This window comes from Mizuhopecten yessoensis, unplaced genomic scaffold (genome assembly GCF_002113885.1).
Source record: "Mizuhopecten yessoensis strain PY_sf001 unplaced genomic scaffold, ASM211388v2 scaffold2751, whole genome shotgun sequence".
NCBI classification, from domain to species: Eukaryota; Metazoa; Mollusca; class Bivalvia; order Pectinida; family Pectinidae; genus Mizuhopecten; species Mizuhopecten yessoensis.
This window is the reverse complement of record NW_018404701.1, coordinates 34,993-52,283: the sequence shown is the minus strand read 5'-3', so window position 1 is coordinate 52,283 and position 17,291 is coordinate 34,993. Positions and strand designations below refer to the sequence as shown.

Below are 17,291 nucleotides of genomic sequence, written 5' to 3'. Positions count from 1 at the left end.
TTAATGTGGGATTTCTTTTCCTGTTATTGTAAGTGGTGTTTTCCCTTTTGTTTTGGTGTGTTCTTGGTTCCTTCTGTTGTCTTTTTTCCCAATCGAAATGTATTCAAATGTACCGCCTCATATCACGTGCTTTGCTTTCAATTTGAGTTTTCTTCGCAGTTTTCCTTTCCAATTAAGTTTGTCACACTGAATTGGGTTTCAGAGACTGTGAACGAACAGATTTTAATCACTTTACGTAGATCCGTCCCAGGGAAACACAAATAACAAAATCATATTCATATATAAACTTTATTTATTTTACAACAATTATGAAACAAATTTTTACAACTTATATTAATCGCTCTTGTTGGCCCGGATGTTAGCGCGCAGGGGTCTTACTGTGGAAGGAAACCGGAGTTCCCAGAGAAAACCCACGTGTTCGGGCAGGTCCATACCTGTTCACGTCCGATCGGGGAATCGAACCCCGGCCGCCTTGGTAAAAGGCAAGTGCGCTTTCCATAGAGCCGCTCGACCACCTGTGCATCATATGTCGTTGTTTGCTATGATATATTTAATTACAATGTACATCACGACATCCAAACAGTACCCAATGTATTCAGAGTAAACGTTATTCGCCAAAGGAAATGGTGTACATACTTTGTTTAGAATAAAAGACGAACTTTTTCTGCACCGAGGCCAACAAAAATAAATTAACAGCATTTTTGGCATTATATTGCGTTGAGTGTTCCCTGGAACATGTTGGAGATGTCGAGCAAGGTATGCAGGTTGAATTTTATGCAATTTAAATGGCTATTAAGTCGTAAACTGTAAAGTAACGCCGGTATTTGTTTAAAACAACAACCCTTTTTTTTTTAGATTTGCTCCAGTTTTTAATAATAACGTGCTGTTTTAACACACAGTGTAAACGTCATGTGGCTTACTGTAACAACTGTTAACTTAAAGCGTTAGTTATTTTCGTAATTTTCGTAGTAATTCGTTTACATGATTTCATCACAACTGCAAACATTATCAGTGCTACCACAGACCTGCAGATGATGTGGACATCTTTTAGAAATGATGTTGATAAAGGTAACTCGTAAGTAGAAATTCGATGGCAGAAATATCAACATAAATGAATTTCGAAACCGCAAAATTCATTACAGAACGGATTTGTAATTACCCTTAATAACAAGTAAATATTTTGCGATAACAGACAGTTACCCTTTCGTCCCTATGTAGCTTTAGTAGACTCTACCAAGTATTGACATTGCCGAGTCCATTATGGTTTGCAGTGGTGAAAGGGTTAAAGCGAAAATAATACCACGCAAAAACATAGCTGTGTATAGTAACCATACTCTGTATCGAAACTGCCATCATAGGTCTGTGAATTTCAGTAGCAGACAGGACCGATATGACGGGGTTTAAGATGGACGGTTCACAGCAGTGAAGTCTTGTCGACCTTAGTGGTGCCAGCATCTGATGAAATGATGTGCCTAAAATATTTATCTAAGAATGCCTCCCAGTCATCGGCTCGTTAACAAAGTTCCGCTGTTTTTAACGATCACGAGACGTATTTTCTCGAATTGTGGTGGGGTTTTATCCAAAAAGGAGACCGATAGTAAGCTATTAGTCGGAGCCTCAGATGGTTTGGATTTTTTAACGTTTCTGGTTCCTACCGGAGAGAAGCATTATGATTATAGATATGTTATGTTACTTTCAATTCATTTTTATGCTTAATTTTCAATACTTTATACTGGGAAATTTTCGCTGCAGTTTAATTTTCGCCTTTTTCGCCCTCATTTATCATTACAGCACACATTAGTAAACAAAATAATATACATAGCAATTAAAGATGAAGGAAAAAATTAAAACTGGACGAATATGGATTTCAACGGCAAAGGGCGAAAGTTTGACTGGGCGAAAACTTGACTGGGCGAAGGTGTGACTGCGCGAAAATTTTCCGGTATATCCATTTCATAATCGTTAAGGTTGTATACTACGTTACAAATATCTCCTTTATGAATTATATCTGTGACCTTTGTTTGGGTTTAGAAGTCATATTACTTTATACCTGTGATTTCGGTTAGGGTTAAGGTTATATGCTACCTTATACATAATACATGTGAGTTCCGTAAGAGTTAAGGTTATATGTTACCTTACACATTCTACCTGTACTTTGTGTTTGAGATGAGTTAAGGTTATATGCTACCTTATACATAATACATGTGAGTTCCGTAAGAGTTAAGGTTGTATGCTACCTTATACATTATACATGTGAGTTCCGTAAGAGTTAAGGTTGTATGCTACCATATACACATTTCTTTAAGGACCCCTCTCCCACTGCAGTTTTAGGGGGACAATATTTGTTAACTATTCAGTAACTAGTTAATGACTGAAACGACACTGAAAGGTATTAGTATTTGTTTACTTTGTCATGTATATATAAATTTTATTTGTTTGACAACAAGTATGAAACAAGTTGGTTCAACTTTTTTTTATCATGATTGGTGGCCCGGATGTAAACGAGCGGGGGCGGGGGGTCTTTATGTGGAAAGAAACCGGAGTACCCGGAGAAAACCCATGTGGACGGGCAGGTGACCCCCATTGAAATGGAAAACATTACAAAAGAAATTTATATTTATATTTTACGAATTGGCCAAATAATTGGTCACACTTCTGAACGGTACATTCTCTCTGTGTAGCTCTGTTAGATAGGTTAACGTTCATTAAAATACTTCTGAAGGAAGATGGGGTACGCTTATATGATAATATGGTAAGGTAGCGTACGCCCTTAAGATATCATTGAAGGAAATAGGCTTTCAGAAATTCTGTTTGGTTGATCATTTTATGGGAATCCACTCGGCCTACCTACCTACCTATCTATCTAACGAGAAATAATTGGCTTTTATTCATTATATATTAGCACAATACATTAAGTACAATGCTACTGTTAAATTTGCATTCCTGGGCGGCACCTGGAATAAAACAAAATAAATTGATATATCCTTAATTTATCAAGTAATTTCTCGCTATGTCAGAATTTGTAATTGGATTGGAATAAGACATGCTTCTTCAATCACGGGGACGGTTACAAGGGTGTGACCAAAGGGGCAAAGTAAAAAACCTCATACCAGTTATCATCCTCGAAACTCCAGGGGTTGCGCTCCCTTTCGCTCTCTACACCCCTGGAATATGTTATAGCAAATTTGAAGGCAAAGGCTAGCTTTTCAATTTGTCTCAGGTAAAAAAATAACTGACCAATACCTAGGCAGATGCCTGTCCTTTTGAAGATTACTTTTCTTTGACATATTCCAGGGGCGCAGAGAGCGAAATGGGCGTAACCCCTGGAGTATTGAGGATGATTCCAGGGGCGCAGAGAGCGAAATTGGCGTAAACCCTGGAGTATTGAGGATGATTCCAGGGGCGCAGAGAGCGAAATTGGCGTAAACCCTGGAGTATTGAGGATGATTCCAGGGGCGCAGAGAGCGAAATTGGCGTAAACCCTGGAGTATTGAGGATGATTCCAGGGGCGCAGAGAGCGAAAGAGGGCGTAACCCCTGAGGGTGATCAGTTGTTGATGTAAGAGTTTTTGATGATATATTCTTACTTATATTTTTTATTTTTCAGACATGAAGGACGTATTTGACCTTTTCGACTTTTGGGATGGTCGAGACGGGCTTATAGATGCATTTAAAGTAGGCGACCTTCTGCGGTGCTGCGGACTAAATCCAACAGACACGATAATCAGAAAGTCGGGCGGCACGAAAAAAATGGGTAAGATGCCTAGGTTAAAAATTCCAAAATTAATTATATTCTTTATATATTCCTGTAAATCGCAATTATTTACTGAAATAAACTTAAATAATGCTATTTTAGCTCACAAATGTATTATGAGTTAATTTAATTATCAAGGGGAAGTTCGGAGAGAGTTATTCCCCTTTGGGAGATGTTGTTAACTGGAATTAACGTAAAAAGCATATAATAAATTAATCTAATTAATTTAAGGGAAAGTTGGGAGAGAGTTATACCCCTTTGGGAGATGTTATTAACTGGAATTGATTTAAATAATGCTGCTTTTTTGTAAATATAAAAAACATATCATGAATTTATTTTATTGTTTAAAGGGACATAGGATGAGAGTTATTCTTTTGAGAAATGTAACAGCATTTCGAACTGCCCTGAATTATTGATGGTTTTTGTCATTGTTTTGGAATTAAATTCACTCACAAACTGATGATGTTATTTTTATGAACTTTTGGAAATAAACCCGAAAAATCTATACAAAATTATGAAAAAATATCTGAAATGCTACATGCTTTTGAAGAGATGACGAAATTTCAGGGGTTTACGCACAGTTTCGTTCTCTACGTCACTGGAATAGATTACTCAAAGCAAAATTAAGCAAAATAAGCATGCCACGCATGATTTCTAGTTATATGCGGGTATAGAAAACAATATAACTGATGTTTTAAAAACATTTTATTGATAAGAAAAATGCCTCCGGAGCAAATATTAACCGCAAAAATGGAATGTGTATATGGAATTAGAAACGCAGACCACCAGGAAATGGTGTATGAAATGGAAGATTTATTTAGTACAAACATTAGGACTTCAGGAATAATTCACGAGTACTACATTGAGAAAGATTGGTTTGGTTTTATTTTGTTTAACGTCCTATTAACAGCTTAAGTCATTTCAGGATGTGCCTCTATATGTAGTGTGAATGCGTGCATGTGTGTATCTTGTGGAGGCAGGATATGTCAATGTAATTGCCCCCTTGTGATAGCGCGGATCTGATGCCGACTTTATAGTGCTATCTCACTGAAATAAATTTCCGAGAGCACTCAGTACAATATTCCACCCGGTCACATTATACTGACAACGGGTGAACCAGTTGTTGTCATTACCCTAAATGCTGAACGTTAAGCAGGGAATACTACCATGTTTAAGGACGTTGGTATGTCCCGGCCTGGGGACAGAACCCATTGCCTTCCTCACCCGGGCGAACGCTCAACACTAGAGCCAAAAGTGAGATATTGCCAATCAAGGCGTTAGGAAATCAAAGGTAGTTAGAAGAAGAGAGATATATAAAGATCCCAAATATTGCAATGGGTGCAGCAGATTTATTTTGTTCGCTTTTGTGACCCCAAGTAGAGGGCATAAAAGCAAATCCCGATTCTGTCGGGTTACACATTAGTCGCCTCTTACGATACATGCAGTGGGTAACAGCAGGTGTATTCTTTTTTCGATCCCCCACCTGCAGGGGTGATATGAGAAAGATTTAATATGGGAAGCAGAAATACATACAATATAGGCATTGATTGGCAGAATGGAAAACGAAATCTTACTTTATCTTTAATAAGATTCATCAGTTTGGAAATATAAAATTTCAAAGTTTTACTTTTTATTACAAACAATATACATATTAAACGTGTTGCAACGTTTTCAAGACCGATAAGAAATATACAATTTTGGCATACCGTTATACAGGTAAACAATACCAATCGCTCACCCATCCTCGATATCCAGGGGTTACGCTCACCTTCGCTCTCTGAACCCCTGGTATATGTCATAGCAAAATTGAAGGCACGAAGATAACTGGTCCCAGGTAAAAAATACACCTGACTAATCGCTAGGCCGATACCTGTCCTTTGAAGATTACAAAGGAAAGACGCCCGACTTCAAAGCCTGTCAATGTTTACCGTTACGTGACCGCGAGATTCTTTTGATGTACATCAAAGGATCGAACTAGTCTTCTTGTCCCATCAACAAGGTGGCGCACACTGAGCGTTCAATTTTGCTATGACATATTTCAGGGGTGTAGAGAGCGAAGGTGAGCGTAACCCCTGGATGTCGAGGATGCATGTTTATAGAAAAAGAACATGCTTGTCTGACATTCAAATTCAGAAAGTTATATATCCTTTTGGTCAATGAAGAATCTGTTAAAACACCACAAGTGGAATAATAATATCCGTGCTTCTATATTGCTTAAATATATATCTAAACGTGTAGTCACATCGAATTTCAATTAAAAACAGTTTTTTTGCAAGAAAGAATTTTTAGTAAAAATATACATGTATTTCACGAAGTAGGTGAGAATCACATTTATTCTTTAAAAAAAATAATCTTAGCATATACATGGACAAGTGGTATGATCGTTCCATCATGATATCTTCCCTTTTTCTCTGATGTCTCCGCGGATCCTGACCTTATGAAAATTATGGATTAATTAGTTTAAACCATATTTTATTCATGTATATTAACATGTACAATTGCAAAACACATTTGATTGTGATGATTGGGAAACAAGTACTAACGTACATAAACCTTCTCATCGTTCATAACAAGCTTTGCTACATGTAATAATAATAATAATTAGAGGTTCATATATACCGCTTTATCACAGCCTAGTTCGTAGGTCGTATCAAAGCGGTTCACAAAGTATTATCCGTGGTTATAGGGCCTTTGCAACCAGCCAATATCTTTCTCAACTCCCTGGGCAGCATACCGCCGGTGCTGCCATTTTAGCGCTCACAGCTAGCATTCTAAAAGTCAAGCACTGCCCAACCACGTACTTATTTACAGCTGAGTAGACTGGAACAAGCGGGGTAAAATATCTTGCTCAAAGATACAACACAGTGTACAGCTGTATACATTTACAGAGATAGCCTGAATAAGTACATAAGAAACTGTTGAGATTGAAAGATAGAACATGATATTCGGGATAGATAAAGTAACTGATGGAGTTTTACCCGGTTGAATGGGTAGTGAAGTTAACATGATAAATTAATGTAGTTATATTATAATTGCTTGTAAATCTTCTAGTTGATTTGATAACATTTTGAGTACCTTTCAACATTTTTACATTTTGATCGTACGTTAACGATACATCACCAAACAGTAGTAAATCAACACATTATTGGTAAGACAAAGGAGTCAAGTATCTTTGGCGTGATTCAATGTGATTAGTACAAAATAACAAATAGAGGGAACTGTCTTCTACAAATTTTCCACACGAATATAAGAAATTTTCTACAAAATTTCTTTCGAAAAAAATGACGTTTTGAATAACTGCAATGAGACGTAGTCTTTGGCATTGTCTCGATTCTACATTAATATTGTTCAATTAATTGACTTGCACTACTTTAAAAAGAATGGGAAGATATATCTATTGACAGTTCATATTTGTTGAAAAAGCGTTGCCTCATGACTGTATCAAAGACAATAATATAGATCGTTTGGCCCAAAACCGTTTGACATGATCCGCAGAAAAAAACGAGGTTCAATTATTGTTAATTTAATTTATTTCATTCTACAGGCGAGAAACAGTATTCTTTCGAGGAATTTTTGCCAATTGTTAACCAAATTGTGAAAGAGAAGGACACGGGAACGAAAGCTGAATTCATGGAGGCCTTCAAGTCGTTCGACAGGGAGGGCATGGGGTTCATTTCCTTGGGAGAGACACGGCACATGCTTACGGCAATAGGTATGCTACTAATTAATCTGATGCAGAATGATGTCATCCAATTGTTATACGCATTGTCTGCAAATGATGGTCATAGAGGTTTAACTCAATCACCCCTGAATACACATTTGAACTCTTCCAATTCAAAGGTTGGAATAGTTCATTATGGAATTGCAGGGGTGAATGAGTTAATACTCGGCGTTATATTCTGTTGTGACTAACATCATCATCATCATCATCATCATCATCATAATCATCATCAACATCATCATCATCATCATCATAATCATCATCATCATCATCGTTATCGTCTTCACCATCTTCAGCATAACAATAAAAAGACATCATCGCCTTATCACTCGGTTATCACTTAATGTTTTTCAAGTTTTTTTTTATTTTGTGGCTTTATACTTTTTCGTGCAATCTTTCATTTAAGGTCTCGTTAGTGTAAGACCTATTCGTTGTTGCGTTCATTCTTACTAGACATATTCACAAATATATTGAATTCATTCATTTCTTCAAGTAGATCTGTTCGCTGTAGGAATGAATTTGACGATTTATCTTACTCGAATATATATTGTCATCACTAGAAGTTCAAAGAAATGAAGCATCTTTTTGGAAATTTTGATTGTAGACGCAGAGAGCCCAACAGAGTAAATACATATTTTACGTAGATACAATGTAGCACTGCCGCAAAAATCAATTATTGATTACACTGTTGAACAAACCATATGAACCTACATTTGTTGAGAAGTTGGCTTTATGTATCAAGCGAGGTAAAGTTTTTGCAAAAAAAAATAAAAAAAATAAAAAAAAAAAAAAAAATTGCAGTGTAATTCATTTTTGGTATACTCTGCCTACTACCAAATTTTAAATGTACAATCTCCTGTGGTGTGTATTCCGTTCATCTTTCACGATACAAGGTGGTACATTCTGCTGGTGGATGTTTTAGTGCCCGATGCGTACCTTTATCTTGTTGGCCACAGTTATCTCTTTTAAATAGTGGCACGGTCTATAATATACACAATTCACTATTGATTTAATGTCAAATTAACCAATACTCCTCTAACGTTTTAAATTCATTGGAAAGGTGTTTTTCTCACCTGACCACCTGTTTCTCCAACTTTTTGGCCCCTAGTATCACTAAGGAGCCCTAGTAGGACGAAACAGCTGTTTTGTGGGGTGTAATTCCTCTTTGACAATACTGTATTCATTTTGAAGGTAACATCAACTTTGTGTCTCACGATCATTCTTATACAAATGACATGTTTAAGTAGATATGTATCTAAATCGGTATTTTGATTGACAGGTGACCGGATAGAAGACAGGGAATTGGACGATATTTTAGAACTCACAGACATACAAGCCGATTTGGACGGCAATATTAAATATGAAGGTCAGTAATGTCATAATAATCATTCCTCTACATAGGTTGACGTCAGCCACGTGCCGAGACCCGTGGTGTGGTTGGCTGGAAGCGCAGCCATTGTTTCTCTAAAATAACTAGCCAACCAAGAATACATGTTTCGGCACGGGGCTGACGTCAACTTCATGAATATGCAAAAGGTGGCTCTATGACTGCGAAAAACTTTGAAACTCGGAATTGGCGTGTGTTTTTGGAAGAAACGGATTGAATTTAAACATTTTTATTGCAAAAATACTACAAAAGAGGATTGGACACAAGTTATCACAACTTATCAATGTCCTCTCCATAATACAAGTACACAAAAGTTAGCAATGGCCGAATTATAGTGAGCACATGATAAATTTCACATAGAAAAGAAAAATAAGGAAAAAAATGGGGGAAAAAACCCAGTAGAAAAGAGTCAGAGATCAGAAAAAAAGATACTGATAAATGAATTAAGTATTACAACAGCTAGGTATAGATGACATTATATATTGACCTGTATTTATGCAAACCGTTTACTATCAACAATAAATGTTTGAACATGTCTACAAATAACTTCGTTTGATTTTACATCTAACGAAATATCACCAAACAATAATGTATTATTGGTATACCATATTAAATGTTGAAACATTGTATTTCTTAGTACAGTATACAGTGGACAATAAAAAATAAACGGAAACGAAGATCATGTCCGCTGAAGAAAAATACATTTTACGTGCATAAAGAAGGTTTTTAAAAGAAAAATTATCCATCTTTACAACGGTGCTAAGCATTTATTCGTACATAAACTAGAAATTTGGTTTTTGATCCAAGAAATTTAGGTGGGGTCGATTTTTCGACACCACGAGCTTTCTTCCCTTCTCGAATATATTAGCATTGTGGGCATTTTTACCGAAATTCGGTCTAAACCCCTAAAACAAGTAATAATGCTCTGAAGCTTAAGTTAGTGTAAGTCCAAATACAGCTCTAACAAACTCTGAGGTCCCTGTGTATGGAATGGGTGTACGTGAACTTCTTTCGTCACCGATTGTATGTAGATATACTACAAACTTCACTGCTTTGCACACATTGTGGATCCCCAATAGACAAATACATTGTGGATCCCCGGCAATAGACAAAATCTCTCCCCAGTTATAGTGGCGTCAGTTCCGTTATTGATTTTATGGAGAAAAAACCAACAGGGGCTGTGGTTTCCGCAATGATACTTACCTATTCTAAAATATGTCCCCATTAATCTTAAACATTTTGTACTGATTAACTACAATTGTTGTATATGATTTCCTCTTAAAAATTAATTGATGTAATTATTTGTATTTTATACATGTTTTCTTCCTTCCTTCCTTCCTTCCTTTCTTCCTCCCTGCCTTCCCTACCCTCTTTCTCTTCCTCCCTACCTTCCTTCTTTCCTTCCTTCTTACCCTTTCCTTTTCTCCTCCTTCTTTAACATTCAGGAATCGTAGTATAAATTGTATTTCAATATTATTCGCCTTTTTTACAGACTTTATCCAGAAGGTATTGGATGGGCCAAAAGGATGCTAGAGTCACGTGATGCTACGCAGCCAATGGACTGAGTGCTAATCATGTTGAGATTTTGGATAACGAGGCTGCATTTCGGGGGTTTTGTTCATATGTTAGCCGTATCTCGTGTTTTTGGTGAAGGATTGTAATCGGAAATATTCTTGAAAAAATACACACTTCAATTAATACGAGATGAATTTTTAAAAACAATTTACATATATTTATGAATTGTATATAATTTCATAGTTGAAACTGATGTTGATTATATCAGAGGATGCGATAAAAACAAGACTCAACTTCTCCGAAAACAATGCAGTTCCCTCTTAACTATTCCGGAAGTTATGTTTGTTTTTCTACTTTTATAAGATATGTTGCAAGACAGTTTTCAAAATGATTTCCACAATGTTCATAATTTTATATTAGAAACAAAATTATCAGCTTGAAAATGTTATTAAAGCTTTTACTTGAATCAAATTTGAAATTTCAAAAATAATGGCAAATATGTGGAAAGTAAAAAAAAATCGAGATTTTTTTTCAATAATGCAATGCAATTTTACGTGAAATCATGAAAAAAAAATGAAGATTGTTCGAGAGAAAAACACTAACTTTTAGTACGGTTAAGTCGGAACTGAAGTTAATTTTAGAAATGTAGGGCCTACTTTGGTACGGCTTCCACGCGAACATTATGTCCAAGGATTGAAACATGATTACCGTTAACATCGGTGAATAACATTAGTATAATAGTAATTTTGCATTATGATATATAAAGATTGATATATCTATATTCTAAACAGTATATATATAGTAGCTTATATTAATTGCAACTTAGGATGTAGCAAACGGACGTAAAACTGTCGTAAGTATATACTGTACATGTATATTCATCGAAACGGTGTCATAAGATATGTGTTATGAGGTATATTTATCTTAACTGTGTTGATAGCTCTGCGCACTGTAAATAAAAACAAACTTGTAAAGACTATTGTAAACCGACAGGAAATAAATGAGGGGCATTTTTTTCTCTCTATCTCTACTTTTTCGTGTTAACATTAGTTGTAAAAAAAATCTGGTTTGTCATTATTTTTGAACATTAATTGAAACCAGAGTGGAAAACTTTACTTTTACTTATTTGTAATAAACCAAGCACGCAAAATACAACACGTGATCTCGGCGGCGGATGAGCTATCCTGGAGTTCAATCAGGTGTTTCCAGAAAGATATACCGTCTCTACAGATTTAAGCATTCAACTGTTGTTAGTCGTGTGACGCATGATTCGGATAGATGTAAGATATTCACAGTATTTGGAGTGTGTCATACAAGCGATACATGTCCCGAAACAACGGCTATTTATGTCGTTTTTATTCAGTGCAATGTAATTATGATACTTTGGATTCAAGAACAATATGCAAGAATGTATTTGCATTTTTTTTCTATTTTTAGTTTGACTTATGTTACTGATTATCATTTTTACATATGCAAGTTTCAGCTCAACCGTATTTTATAGTAAAGATGTTTTGTCGTCATACTAGACTGCAAGGAAGCATCAGTTATTTTTATTCTGATAATAATGTGTATTAAACATAAAGAAATCAGAAATCATTTTGCATTAATATATCATTATTTGTTCATTCATACTTACCAAATTTATGAAGTTCAATTTCATAATAAGTTTTATCCATATTCAAGAATGATACAGATAAATCTAAATGGCGCCTTTCAATATTAAGGAATTAGCTACGTTTCCCTTCTACCTTTTTTCTTGACAAAGTGGAGCAACTGATTTATTCAGAATCTTTGTCTTTCAAAATTTAACCTAAATGCAAAGACCCGAAAGAAGACACCTCCTCGATACCATAGTTGCATAGTGCAATATACATTTACCCCCGTGACAAAAGGTTTATACAAAAACTATGAATCACAAACTAGTATTCTGCATCACTAAAATGCAGTATTTATGTAAATGGTCATTTTCATACGAAACTACGGTTTGAATGTTTTTTACATATCTATACGGACGTTTATGCAATACTATACAAATACTTGTAGAAGTAGGTGCTTTAGTTGTCAATAGCAACATTCCTATTTTATTGTTTGTCTGCAAAATAAACTAAAAAAATGCAATATTTATTGTTTATTTTTCTTACAGATATGATATTATTTATAATGTTAAAATGAAATACACGTTTCAAAAATAAATGGAGACTGGATCAAACAAAATGTATTACAAGAGGACACAACAAATGCATTCAAAAGAACCAAAATGGGTCCAACACGCTCCATATTAGGGATATATGTTACTGAACTGTGATATGGATAACAAACTTAACAAATCTGTAAAGTGAATAAATGTTTGACATAGATTTCGGGTCAAACTGATGTTAAGGGAGACAATGCTGACCCGAATTACTGAGATAATTTGTTTAGTAGCGTTTAATTTTAACTTGAAAATATTAACTAAATACCACAACGTAGAAATACAAGATGACAAGATTTGAATATCTAAGGGAGATTGTTTGAATGATAAAGGGAAATAACCCTTACCCGCATCACTGGAATACTGTCTTTAGCAGCATGTAGTCTGAACTTAAAAATAGAAAACAAATCACCACAACATGAAAATAAAAGAAAACAAAAATTAAATCCCAATACCGAAGCAAAAATATATCAACAGCAAATGAAGAATCCAAAACAGAAGGGAAGACATTAAAAAAGACTGGGAAACGAAATCAGATCCCAGATGCAAGATAGCGCAAAATTTTGATTTCGTATATTTTCAAAAATAACTGAAATTCAAAACTAAAGTTGTATGTATCAGCACTCAAAATTATTAATCTAAGTTTCAGATCAGATCATATTCTATTTTAATTATTTGGTTATTTATTTTTTGAATTTGTGCTAAAGCTTTTTAGGCTTTGAACGAACGACCCAGATGCTTCGAGTTAAACCTTACCTTTAAAATAATGACTTGAATGTTTGTAGACCAAAATGTTGCTATTAAAAAGAGAGATAAACGCCAACATATATCAAAATAATAATAAGTAAACAAGGAAAGAGTCTTTTATTCTTTAATGGGTTATCTCCCCTGGTAACGGTCATTATGCAGTGCCTTTATATCGCGACATTTTACGGGTCAACATGGTCGTGTGTGATTTTATCAGGTAACGATATGAAAATAACTTTAATATGTATTTTAGGACAAACCTATCAATTAACAAAGCATTACGATTAAATCCTTCCCGTGAAAATTGTAAAATTCAGTTATGCCAGAGCCTATTCGTGATACATGTAATGAGTCTGATAGTTTTAACAGTTACGAATACCTCTCTGTCTGTTTTGTCACAAACAAACTTCAAGAATCGCTTCGAGGTGGCTGACTGTCGACGCTATCCCGAACAAAAAATATTAATGTATTGATATCCAAAGTGTTCTCCAAGCACCTTCACAACACAAATAAGGTAACATATATCAGATGAGTGTCACTGCTCATCAACATAAACGTGTGGTGTGTCAGACACCTACCATCAGTCCTGACTAGAGCCATATGTACAGATGTGTTTGTGTAGGACACCTACCATCAGTCCTGACTGAAGACATATGTACAGTTGTGTTTGTGTTAGTCACCTACCATCAGTCCTGACTTGAGCCATATGTACAGATGTGTTTGTGTAGGACACCTACCATCAATCCTGACTGAAGACATATGTACAGCTGTGTTTATGTAATATTCCGTCCATCAGTCCTGACTAGAGCCATATGTACAGCTGTGTTTCTGTTAGACACTTACCATCAGTCCTGACTGCAGACATATGTTCAGATGTGTTTGTGTAAGACATATACCATCAGTCCTGACTGAAGTCATATGTACAGATATGTATGTGTAAGACACCTACCATCAGTCCTGACTGAAGACATATATACAGATGTGTATGTGTAGGACACCTACCATCAGTCCTGACTGAAGGCTTATGTACAGTTGTGTTTGTGTAAGACACCTTCCATCAGTCCTGACTGACGACATATCTACAGATGTGTATGTGTACGACACCTACCATCAGTCCTGACTGAAGACATATGTACAGTTGTGTTTGTGTACGTCACATACCATCAGACCTGACTGAAGACATATGTACAATTGTGTTTGTGTTAGTCACCTACCATCAGTCCTGACTTGAGCCATATGTACTGATGTGTTTGTGTAGGACACCTACCATCAATCCTGACTGAAGACATATGTACAGCTGTGTTTACGTAAGATACCTTCCATCAGTCCTGACTGAAGACATATATACAGATGTGTATGTGTACGACACCTACCATCAGTCCTGACTGAAGACATATGTACAATTGTGTTTGTGTTAGTCACCTACCATCAGTCCTGCCTTGAGCCATATGTACAGATGTGTTTGTGTAGGAAACCTACCATCAGTCCTGACTGAAGACATATATACAGATGTGTATGTGTAGGACACCTACCATCAGTCCTGCCTGAAGGCATATATAAAGGTAAGTTTGTGTAGGACGCCTCCCATCAGTCCTGACTGAAGACATATGTACAATTGTGTTTGTGTAAGACACCTACTGTCAGCCCTGACTGAAGACATATGTACAGCTGGGTTTATGTAATATACCTTCCATCAGTCCTGACTAGAGCCATATGTACAGATGTGTTTGTGTAGGAAACCTACCATCAGTCCTGACTGAAGACATATGTACAATTGTGTTTGTGTAAGACACCTACTGTCAGCCCTGACTGAAGACATATGTACAGCTGTGTTTATGTAATATTCCGTCCATCAGTCCTGACTAGAGCCATATGTACAGATGTGTTTGTGTAGGACACCTACCATCAGTCCTGACTTGAGACATATGTACAGATGTGTATGTGTAGGACACCTACCATCAGTCCTGACTGAATCCATATATAAAGGTAAGTTTGTGTAGGACCCCTACCATCAGTCCTGACTGAAGGCATATATAAAGATAAGTTTGTGTAGGACACCTACCATCAGTCGTGACTGAAGACATATGTACAGATGTGTCTGTGTAAGACACCTACCATCAGACCTGACTGAAGACATATGTACAATTGTGTTTGTGTTAGTCACCTACCATCAGTCCGGACTTGAGCCATATGTACAGATGTGTTTGTGTAGGAAACCTACCATCAGTCCTGACTGAAGACATATGTACAGATATGTTTCTGTATGACACCTACCATCAGTCCTGACTGAAGGCATATGTACAGTTGTGTTTGTGTAAGACACCTTCCATCAGTCCTGACTGAAGACATATCTACAGATGTGTATGTGTACGACACCTACCATCAGTCCTGACTGAAGGCATATGTACAGATGTGTTTGTGAAAGACACATACCATCAGTCCTGACTGACGACATATGTACAGATATGTTTTGTTGTAAGTCACCTACCATTAGTGTACAGATGTGTTTGTGTAAGTCACCTACCATCAGACGTGACGGAAGACATATGTACAGATATATTTGTGGTAGACATCTAGCACGTTATGTGTTTGACCCTTACATGCAGTCCTGACCGAAGACATTTTCCAGACGTGTTGTTTTGAACCCCTGTCAGCGGTCCTGACTGTAGACCTACATTCATATTTGTTTTGTAGGACACATAGATCGGAATTTTCGCCAGTGCTATGCGTATAGAGTAAACATATGAATTGAGTAGAAAAACAATACTATATATGAAAGATCGGAAAGCGTAAACCTATCTACAAACAAAAGTAAGCAATTCAACTGTGATTACTTTGTAACTGCAGTCTCGAGATGCCGGTTTTCGATTTTTTAAATCTCATCTTGTCTGGGCAATTTATTTTTAAAAAGAAATGTAATTCCTCAGCAACAGATTTCCTTGTGTATATATACATAAATCTTACCATATGCATATATACATATAGTGTTAGGATGGAGGTTGCCAGGATTAAGGGGCCCTGGGTTCAAACCCCCGGACAATAAATTGTCCTCACGCAGGAGATCTTTCTCACGCCATACACCTTTCAATCATTTAATATGTCAAATGTCTTTTATTATGTTTTTTAGCATGTATACATACACAGTATATATGTTGGGCAAAGAAGTAACTCCAACAGTGTGGACAAGTTTAGGTTGTGAAATTTTCGGAGCGATCCGCTCTTTTATCAAGACACAGTGAAACAGAACAGTAACATGTACATTTACATCATATTACAAGAAGATAGAACTGATATACTATAATTGAAAATATAGCTATTATATAAAACCAATAGTCCCCTCGGCTAAAGACAGCCGAAGGCAGCAATTAAGCTGAGAGCATCGCGGAGAAGGAACGCTGATAGTCTAAATATCAGAACGCTCGCTGGCTCTGCTCTATAGCGAAAGTGCACTAAGACGACTCGCCCAATGAAACACAACGACGACCCGCCAAATGATAACCAAAATCGGAGAAGAATCCCTTCTAGAAAACTCTTTAACTACTAAATATATGTAGAGGACCTATTCTTGCGCAAGATGCACTATCACATAAAGAGAGTCAACGAGAGATAAGCACCAGAAAGAAGGGACAAGATATCAAAAACGTGGAACATGTGAATGTGGGAATCTGGCCCGGTAACTGTGAAAAATCTCAATTTCCTACGGAGTGCCCACATTAGTCGCCTCGCAATGCTGCAGTGGATTTAACAGTCGCAGCAGAGGGGTCCACACTTAGTCGCCTCTTTCGGTTTGCAGGAATAATGCATGTAATAATCAAATAAGTGAGTGCAGAAGGAATAAGTATATGAAATGGCTAAGATACTGTATAAATAATCTGACAACGGCTGTTGGTCACACACACTGACATGCAGAAGCAGGCAGACGAGATAGCAGACAAACTGCAGTAATGCACCATTAGGTCAATGCACCCTGGAAGGAA

General features: G+C 36.4%; 1 protein-coding gene across 2 annotated transcripts in view; it reads left to right on the top strand.

Annotated features, from left to right (window-relative positions):
- LOC110446518 (myosin, essential light chain, adductor muscle-like) overlaps window positions 1-12,494 on the top strand; it is a 34,770-nt gene extending 22,276 nt beyond the window's left edge. For both annotated transcript variants that reach the window (XM_021491704.1, XM_021491705.1), the window contains exons 2-5: window positions 3,607-3,753; window positions 7,298-7,465; window positions 8,754-8,840; window positions 10,354-12,494. In XM_021491704.1, coding sequence (XP_021347379.1) covers window positions 3,607-3,753; window positions 7,298-7,465; window positions 8,754-8,840; window positions 10,354-10,394 — 443 coding nt within the window. In that variant the 3' untranslated portion in view covers window positions 10,395-12,494. The remainder of the gene's footprint in view (window positions 1-3,606; window positions 3,754-7,297; window positions 7,466-8,753; window positions 8,841-10,353) is intronic.
- Window positions 12,495-17,291: the final 4,797 nt, after the last annotated feature.